At 34.4% G+C, this 10578-nt stretch overlaps 1 protein-coding gene across 1 annotated transcript; it reads right to left on the bottom strand.

The window, feature by feature from the left end:
* Positions 1 to 203: 203 nt before the first annotated feature.
* LOC108207404 (uncharacterized) lies at positions 204 to 2543 on the bottom strand. Its single transcript, XM_017377854.2, has one exon. The coding sequence runs from the start codon at positions 2541 to 2543 to the stop codon at positions 204 to 206; it is 2340 nt and encodes a 779-aa protein (XP_017233343.1).
* Between the last annotated feature and the right edge of the window lie 8035 nt (positions 2544 to 10578).

Raw genomic sequence — 10578 nt, 5'->3', positions numbered from 1 at the left:
CTGCCTAGCAGCACCGCTTAATCTATGGACTCCCACACACTGGCCTAAACCGAATAACATAAAACGCTACAATGAAGCTTTATCTGAATTAACACGACTCCTTCCTCTTGTTGTTACCTGCATTCTCGAAGAGTACAACTGGACTATTCTACGATGACCAGCAAGAATTAGGATCCCACACACTAGGAAACATCTTCACCTAGTTAATGTATAACTTGTAGAAGCTCTAATGGCAAAGCTGCAGGATCGAGCTCCTTGGAACCGTTTGGAAGATTTGTAGCTTCTTGGTCCGTAAGAAGGTAAGAACTTACCTGATGAGAAAATCGAAATATCTCTTCTTTGGGTACCATCCTCACTTCTTTCTCATCCGAATTCTTGCAAAACACAGCCTTCAATCCAGCAACTTTCACCAGAGGAACAATTGTTACACCTTTACTTTCGTCGTAATCTGAAAGTACTTCCACCATCTCATATTTGTGCTTTTCTTCCTCTGTTGTATGCTTATTCCATTCAGGAGACCAGTTCTTGTAGAGCGCCCACACGTCGCCTTTCTTTGGGAAGATCTGAAATAAATTTGCTTTTTTCGTCCATCCTGTGACTCTGTGAGAGAATGAGTTTAAATTAATACTGATCTGTTTCTTCTGAATACAGAAGTCGCCGCAGGTTTGGTGAAATCCAGAATCGATCCACTTTAATAATTCCGCCTCCATGTTGCCTGCAGAGTTGAGCCAACTGACTTGCAGCTTAGATGACCTCCTTGATGCTTTCCGGATCAGAGCATATAGTCGGGGCATTCCATCATCTTCGTCGTAAACTGCCCAGACTTGATTCTCAGCAAATGATTCTTTGGTTCTGTCATTGTCAAAGTCATGAAAATCTGAATCTGGAACCTCCATAGTCTTCAGTACATCGTCGTTAGGACCTTCTGTAGCTGCTTCTTCTATAACATCTGCAGTTTTGTGTTCATTGTTATCGCTAGCTGATGCATTACATTCCTTGAGCTTGTTAATAATCACATTCCTAGCCATCTCCATTAAAATGTTTCTTTCCACATCCGCTAACTTCTTCTTGCTATTTCCCTTTTTACTCCCAGATCCACCCACCTTTTCTGTTTCCCTTTGAACTCCAGGAATCACTTTCTCATTCTCTACACCTTTCTGACCATTACTTTCAGCAGGCATGTTATTCGCTGACACATTTTTGCTGCTATCACCAGTGTCTTCAACTAAGCTCAACCCTTTTTCATGTTTTATGTGTGTACTTATGGGACCAGCAACAGGAGGCAAACAAATGCCTGATTCCTTGAACTGTGTGCGAGGAACCTTCACGCTAGTTGAACTTGTTAGATCCTCCCCTTCGTATCGTCTCTTCAAATTCACATGTGCCGAATGAAACAACTGTGCATTTGAAACTTCCGTTAAGCCACTAGGGTTATTTCCTGAGCCACTAGACAGACCAGGTGGTGGATCAAATGATCTTGAAGATGGGGAAGCTGAACTTAGGTTACTCTTAATCTTTTTCCACACATTGTACAATCTAGGAGCAGCAAGAATTGATGGTTGAGCTGAGGAAATTGACCCTGGACCACTTCTGCTATTTCCTGCAGCATTGTCCATACCAGACCCCGGCTGAATTGATTCTTCAGCTGAGAAAACCAACCTGGGGCCAATTCCTACATTTCCAGAGACATTGTACATGCCAGGCCTTTGATGAATTGATTGTGTAGCAGAGGGAACTAAATTTGGGGCGCTTCCTCCATTTCCCGGTATATTGGACTGACCTTGCTGGGGCAGAATCAAGTGTGGATCAGAGGGAATCACGGTTAAGCCACTTCTGTTGTTTCCTGATATACTGTGCATACCTAAAGCTGGCTGAATTAACGGTGTATCTGTGCTAACTGATCTCGGGCCAGGTTCTTTGTTTCCTGATAAATTGTACACATGAGGTATCGGTTGTGTGGAATTAGTAACTGTAGGAATTGATGTCAAGTGTCTTCCATCATTTTCAGAGACATTGTATAGATCAGGTGCCATCTGAACTGCTTGGGCTGAATCAACTGGCCTTGGACTACTTTGTTTATTTCCAGAAGAATCATGGAGAACTGGTGCCGGCTGAAGTAGCTGCGTAGATGAGCTTGCCTGTTTCACAACAAAGGCATCTGGTTGGACTTGTCTTGATTTTCTCCTGATATCGTAATCTCTTCTGGAGAATTTGTTTGACAAGGTATCCCATGCTTTATTAAGAAGCTTATGCACTTCCTTAGAGCGGAGCTGGTTATCTTTAGCAAGTTGCATGTACTGCTGCTTCATTGTCTTGATATCTGCTGAACTATCAACGCCAAGGACACTATACCAGTCCACTTCTACATCTGCAGGGGAGACTTGCACAGTAATGTTACCTAGAAACCTTATAAGTCTGTTGAGCTTTGGAAACCTATTTTGCTCCTTAATAGCAAATTCGATGGCCCCTTTTACATCGTTTTCTTGTAGTCTTCTGTCCAAATATTGTTGAGCGCTCTCATCATTTAATAAAGCGGAGTCCATTGTAACGAGGTTCGCTTCTATTCGGTGATGTGCTTGCCTCGTCAAAAATCCTTTTCAATGATGCAACCTCTGATATTTAAGAGAAAGAAGTTCTTGTAAGAAAAGAGATAGAGTGTTGGATTACAGCATATTTACTTCATGAGATTAGTGATATAGTGAACATGAACGGAAGCAAAATAAAAGCATAACAGTGTAATATATATCCAATTGAGACTGGCTATCAAATCTAGGTCATAACAATGTAATAAATATCCCTAGTCAAATGTTGCGGAATTACAAAAAGTAAGTGTGATTACTTTTGTCGATACACCACACCAGCCGCAAGGGCTACGTGCCCTGAATCCGTAAGTTGCAAATAACACTATTTGAAAATTCCTCTTCTTTTGTAGGCAACAATTTAAAAAAGCTAATACAAAAAACGAATCAACCAAATTTCCTTGCAATTAGATTGAAATTTAGTACAGATTTAGGGAAAACCAGTTTTCTAACAAAGGCTGCATAATTTTTTCCTCCAATTTCATTTCAAGTTATAGTAATAGATTACAGCATATTTACTTCATGAGATTAGTTAAGTACTGAACATGAACTGAAGCAGAATAAAAGCAATAACAGTGTAATAAATATCCCTAGCCATATGTTGCGAAATTACAACAGGAAAGTGTGATTACTGTTGTCGATACATCACACCAGCCGCAAGGGCTACGTGCCCTGAATTCATAAGTTGCAAATAACATTATTTAAAATTCCTCTTCATTTTGAGGCAAAGAGTCATAAAAGCTAAAACAAAAAACGAATCAACCAGATTGCCTTGCTATTAGATTGGAATTGAGTAAAAAAATATTGGAAAAACCTGTTTTCTAACAAATGCTGTGCACTGTTTTTTCCCACAATTCATTTCATGTTCAAGATCAAAAAAATAGAGAATATATTATTAGACAGGAAAATATTAGAGATCAAAAGGGATCACTTCTGCAAAGTTTTAATTGGCAACAAGGGCATGAAAATTATTTTGGTACTCACTCATACAAAGAGGGAAATCAATGCATAAAACTAGAACAAAAACAACATTTTTTTAGTTAATTAAAGCTTTACTGCACAAATAATCACTGCCATCAAATAATAATCGGGATCCAACATATGTAACAAATTCGACTAAACCACAACAGATCAGCAAACTTCCACAAAGAAAGAAATTCGACTAAGGCACAACAGATCAGGTCTTGATTAAGGTTTTTACATAGAAACGTGTGTGTTAATAGAGGAACTAATGTGAAAGATGGTGAATTTTGTAGATTACCTTAATTGCTAGAACAAGAAGAATGGATTGGATTTTGCTTGCACTTGTGTTTTGTATCAGAAATGAAAACCGATGAAGGAAAAAAGTAGCAGATTGTTGAAAAGTTACTACTGGTTTTTGTCTGTATGCAGGGACACTAAGCTACCAGCTTGCATGGTATTGAGCAAAATCCTCAGCCAAGCCTAAATAATAATATCAGATTTTACTGTATCTTCTGTCTACCAACCATCTTTTGTCTCTAAATTAAATACTTCATGCGCCCCCACAATACAAATCTCTTTTAAAAGAATTTTTTTTTCATAATACTTGTCCACTTTTAATTTCCGATACAAACATAACATTATTCCAAAATTACTCTTCTTGAAAGTTGTATAACAAATTAACAGTTTTTCTAGTGTGTGCCAATGAGCACATGCTAAGCACTAAAACTTATAAATTTGAAGGGTTTTGATTGGCTTGTCTTCCTTAATAATGATGGACCCCTTGCATTTGCAACCACCACACCAATCAAAACCCTCCAAATTTATGAAATTTAGTACTCCCTCCGTCCCATTTTAACTGCTTTTGACTTTTTTACACGTATTTTAAGATGTTAAAAAAGTCACATCTAAACATAATAATTTTTTATAAAATTTATATCAAATAAAAGTTTAGAACCTAAACTTTTATTTGATATAAAAATTGAATTATTTTATTAAGTGTAGATATTGTTTTTTTACATCTCAATATACGTGCTAGAAAGTCAAACATCAGTTAAAATGGGACAGATGGAGTACTTAGCATGTGTCCATGGGCACACACTAGACAAACCCAACAATTAATAAGGGTTGAATAAAGAGTCTACATTCATGCATCTGTGGGCACAAGTGAGAAAATATTATCTAATTAATGTTTTCTTAATATGCGTAATTTTTTCAAAAGAGACTTGTATTGTGGGACGGATGGAGACATGGAGTATTAAATACTTCATCCGTCTAACGATACAAGTCTCTTTTGGAAGAAATATTTTTCACATAATATTTGTCTACTTTTAGTTTCCAATGCAAATATATTAACATTATTCTAAAATTACCCTTTTGAAAGTTGTATAACCATTAATGAGGTTGAATAAGGAATTAAGGATTTACATTCATACATTTATTAGGGGTACAAGTGAGAAAATATTACTCCCTCCGTCCCTTATTAGTTGTCACATTTGGTTTTGTGCCGTTCAAATTGACCAAAGTTTGACTCAAATTTGTTAATATTTTATCAATTCAAAAAAAAATAATAAAAAAAAATATGTCACTGCAAAAAACTTTTAATCTACTTTAAAATGTAATTTTCAGTTTTTTATGATAATGAAAGAGTGACTTATAATCTTTGGTAAAAACTTAGCCAATTTGACCAACAAAAATAGAAATGTGACAACTAAAAAGGGACAGAGGAAGTATATAATCAATGTTTTCTTAATATGCGTAATTTTTTCAAAAAAGACTTGTATTGTGGGACGATATTTTTGCTGTTATGATTGCGTTTTCTGTTTCTACATTGAGATAGAAGTTCAAAGAATATTACGAATATTTCAAGATTTTCTTCTTGTTTTTCCCTGAAGCCGCGCGCGATAGTAACATTTTGGCGGTGTATTCGATTAAGATTTTTCAGGATTTTTTTTCATTTATGAAATCCGAGGGTATTCAGTTGGGATTGTTCAAAATTCATTAAAATTTGTGGGTATTCAACCGAAATTTTAAATTATACTACAAAATCTGGTGATATTCGATTATGATTTTAAATTATGTTTAGAAATCCGATATCATTCAATTAAAGACAGTTTAAAATCCAATAAAATCTGATAGTATTTCAATGCTGATGTATTTTTTTGATTTCATAAATTGATGGATTTCATGGGATTGTTCAGTGTATTTTAAGTTTTTTGAAATCTCATCAAAATCCACGAGATTTTGAAATATTATGCTTAAATACAAAAAAATCTATATCAATTGTGCGACATTTTATCAAGAATCCACACAAAATCAAAATTACATACAATCCATTAAAAATCATTGATAAAAAACAATATATTATTATCCTTTTTTAATTCTATTTTTATGACCGAATATAATTTATGAGAATATTATGAATATCTCCGGATATTATTTTTAAAATTGCGCAGTAGTAACATATATGTTGTGTAGTAGTAACATATACGTTACTTGGGTTAATAATAAAGTGAGTCGTCAAAGTGGGCTTGGTATATCAAGTTGGTCCACGAACTCAAAATAGCCTCAAATCGGTCATTTAAGTCAATTACACGTATCTCTAAATATGAGTTCAAATAGTATAAATACTATTCATTAAGGTTTACATATTATTCTTGAATGTTATCAAAACTAAGCACAAGGTTATGACTTCTAATATTTATGATTATACATTAAAATTTTATCAAGTTTAATTTACTACTTTTTTTATCATATAGTTATCTTCTGTGTTTTGATAAAAACTTTATTTCAATAAATCATGATAACATAAGTGGTGCTTTAAACCATTTTCTTTGTCAATGTCAAATTACAAAATGAAGGGGTGAGAAAATCCAACACCACCCCAGAACCCGGCACAAAGCCAACCCAAGATTGAAAACCCATGGCATTGAGCAAAAACCTCAGCCAAACCTAAACATTAATATCAGATTTTAGTGTATCTTCTGTCTACCAACAATCTTTTGTCTCTAAATTAAATATGTATTATCTTTTTGCTTTTATTTCGTTTTCAGTTTCTACATTGAGATTGAAGTTTGTAGAATATTACGAATCTTTCAAGATTTTCTTCTTGTTTCTCCTTGAATCGTTGCGGTGGAAACATTTATTATCACTTTTTATTCTATTTCTACGACTGAATAGAATTTATGAAAATATTATGAATATCTCCGGATATTATCTTTCTTTTTCCATAAACTATGTAGTAGTAACATATATGTTGTGCAGTAGTAAATGTTATATTTATTTATTTCATATGTTTATTATTATTTGGGAAAATGATTTTTTTTATCACTCAACTATCTATCTATTTAAAAAACCTTATCACTAAACTATAATTTTTTTTTTCCTTATCACTAACGTTACCTTGATATTATAATTTAAGCATTCCGTTAACTTCTAGAAAAAATAGATTTTTTTATCACAAAATTATTGACTCTTTTATAAATTATCATAAAATAATAAACTTAATTAATATAACCACCGGCGATATATACGTTACTGAGTTTGGGTATTCTTGTTAAGTTTAATAATTAACCGTTAAAAAATATCATCATAAATTATTTTGTTGATGTGTACTGATGACATGGTAGATATATATAACTTAGTTATTATATACTCGATAATAACATGCATATATATTTGATTTATTGTGATTTGAAGAAGAAGATAAGTTAAGATTTCAAATAACAATATATTGTGATATCTCTTCATCTTCAATCGATTCCAAACTAAGTATACTAAACTTATTCGGAGAAGTAGTGTGCATTTATGTTAGGATGTGAATTGAAGATATTCATGCAGTAAGACCAAAATGATTCAATAATTAAAGACCGAGAAGACTTCATTGAGTAGAGGCTAAATTAGAGTGTTAAAATACTAAAATTAATGTTTAAAGCTACATCATTTCTGTATTTCACAGTGGTAACTGACGACAATAACTAAAACCTAATGAAATGCTTACAATAGGGTCGTGTTAAAGAAAGAACCATTAGAACCCTTACTTTATTCCTAGTATTAATTAAGGTTCTGCAACAGAACTTTCCATGCAAAAAATATCAATATCTATGTATTATTTTTAAAATTATTTTTGAACACACAACGATTGAAAACCATAAAAAAAAAACATGTATTTAGATTTAGATCCTAAAAATCTATTTAAAATTTGGGGTTCGGCAGTAGAACCTTAGCGGTTCTATGGTTCTATTTTAAGGACGAGTTCTCTCTTGGGCGCGACCCTTTAATATTAATGTAACATTAGTGATTTGAAAAAAATTTATTATTTAATTCAGTTGTGAGTTGCTAAAAGTATAAATAGTTAATTGAGAGTAAATTATTTTTTCATTATGAAACTTAACCGAATGATTAAAATCACAAACATCCTAAACATGAGTGATTATATTGAGTAAAATAATTGTTCGGAGTTTCTAAAAAAGGTAGTAATAGTTAGTGACAAAACATGCCGAAAAGATCCTTCGGCTGAGAAAACCAACCTGGGCTCCTACATTTCCAAATACAGTGTACATGCCGCGCCCTTGCTGAATTGATTGTGTAGCAGAGGGAACCAACTTTGGGCCACTTCTTCCATTTCCCCGTGTATTGTATTAAACTTGCAATGGCAGAATCAAGGGTGTATCAGAGGGAATCATGGTTAAGCCTCTTCTGTTGTATCCAAATATATTGTGCATACCAAAAGCTGGCTGAGTTAATATTAACGGTGTATCTTTGCTAACATCTCGGGCCAGGTTCTTTATTTCCTGATACATTGTACACATCAGGCGTCGATTGTGCTGAATTAGTAGCTGCAGAAATTGATGTCAAGTATCTCCATCATTTTTGGAGACATTGCATAGACCAATTGCCATCTGAACTGCTTGTGCTGAATAAACTGTTGAGTGGGTATCAACCCAAGTCCCACATTGTAAAGATAAAGAAAATTTGTGTTGAATATAAGTAGTTAAAAAATTCCATTAGAATGAGGCCTTTAAGGAGGATCCCGATTCCTGAACACAAATCCGAGCGGGCGGCCAACAAGTGTTCTCTGACTTTCTAATCTAGAAGCCTTAAAAGTCTCTTGAGCTTTGGTAGCGTATTCTGCCCCTAAATAGCAAATTCGATGGCCCTTTTACTTGGATCTTCCACTTTCTAATCTAGCAAGCTTAAAAGTCTCTTGAGCTTTGGTAGCGTATTCTGCCCCTAAATAGCAAATTCGATGGCCCTTTTACTTGGATCTTCCACTTTCTAATCTAGCAAGCTTAAAAGTCTCTTGAGCTTGGGGAGCCTATTCTGCCCTCTAACAGCAAATTTGATGGCCCCTTTACTTCGATTTCCTGCAGTCTTATATGGTGATGTGCTTGCCTCGTCAAAAATCCTTTTCAACGTTGCAATCTCTGATATATTAAGGGAAAGAAGTTCAAGTAAGCAACAAGGTATAGTTTTAACTTTTACATAGTGTGTGGCAAGAAGTAGAGCTTATTTTAGCATTTTAAACTACTTCTAGTTTTTACGTAGTGTTTGACAAGAAGTAGGGGTGTACACAGGTTGGTGAACCCGACCAAACCGATCATATTTCGTCTGATCCAATCTGAAATTTATAACCCGATAAGTAATTGGATTGGAAAAGTATTAACCCGATTTAGTTGGGTTGGACATGAGTTTCAAATTTTGTCAACCGATCCAACCCCACCCGATTGAAAAATATGTGAACATATTAAATTTATCTATCCCCTCACATATTAGCCTGGTCCATTTAGTTTTATTGTATTTGTATATTCTGTAAATTTGATTTAATAATTTTTGTTTGTTATTTAAATATATATGAGATTAAATTAATGAATGAGAATATGATATTAAATTCATTATTATGTTTGTTTAGAGCACACAAACATGAATATTGCTGGTTAAAGAGAGGACGTGTATCCTCTTGGTCACGGGTTCCTACCTTAAAAAAAATGTAATTATGACCTTATCTTTTCGTATTTAAGTAGAAAACAAACATGTATGAGCATATGAGATTAAATTCATGAATTTGTTCATTATTTGTTATCACTTATTTTTTTTGAATTTTATCTCTTTGACAAGATTGTTAAAGTAATTTTAATGTAAAAAATTGGATGTTGAAGACCTATTTGACACCGACGATTAATATAATATTTTGCTGAACTATTTTCAATTTTTAAGATCGTGAGACTTTCCGTTAGGGTTGTAATTCGAGCCGAGCCGGGCGAGTTTCGAGCCGAGCCTAATTCGAGCCAAGTTTAACTGAGTCGAGTCGAGCCGGCTCGGTTAACTAATCGAGCTTAAATATTTGTTCGAACTCGACTCGGTTAATTTTACGAGCCGAGTCGAGCCGGCTCGTTTAGCTAAACGAGCAGGTTTTAACGAGTTGAGGGAGCCAGCTCGTATAATTTTACACTTGATCGAGCTCAAACCTCTACCCGAACTCGGCTCGTTTAATTAAACGAGCCGAAACCTTTGCCCGAACTCGGCTTGTTTAACGAGTTGAGTCGAGCCGAACCCACTTAAACGAGTTCGAGTCATGCTCTACTTTCGGTACTGGTTATATAATTTATTAACCCACACAAACCGAACTACTACAAATTTTAATGGGTTACAAATTTATAACATAATATAACAGAAAGAAAAAAATCATGCAAGAACGGTTACTCCAATTATTCTACCCGGCCCCTAATACTAGCAGACATGGAAGTAGCAGGTTTGAAGATGACTACAAATTCTGAGGAAGTAGCTAGCAAACTAGCCGGACTCATGCAATAAGATTTAAACTCGTCACAGTAATGTAAAAGGAAACATGTAATAGCTTTTCGGTTGAACTGTCAACAGTTTATAAAAATCTCAAATGTAAATGATTTTTAAAGTGAGATTCTGAGAACCAGATATTCGACAACAGGAACTAATCAAGAACTAAACCAAAATCAACGCTTAATGTACGGACTCACACATACTGGCCACTAAACCAAAATCAACATGAGTACTCCTCCAT

Source organism: Daucus carota, chromosome 2, assembly GCF_001625215.2.
Source record: "Daucus carota subsp. sativus chromosome 2, DH1 v3.0, whole genome shotgun sequence".
Taxonomy (NCBI): domain Eukaryota; kingdom Viridiplantae; phylum Streptophyta; class Magnoliopsida; order Apiales; family Apiaceae; genus Daucus; species Daucus carota.
The sequence above is the reverse complement of the archived record's forward strand: the minus strand, read 5'-3'. Positions and strand labels throughout refer to the sequence as shown.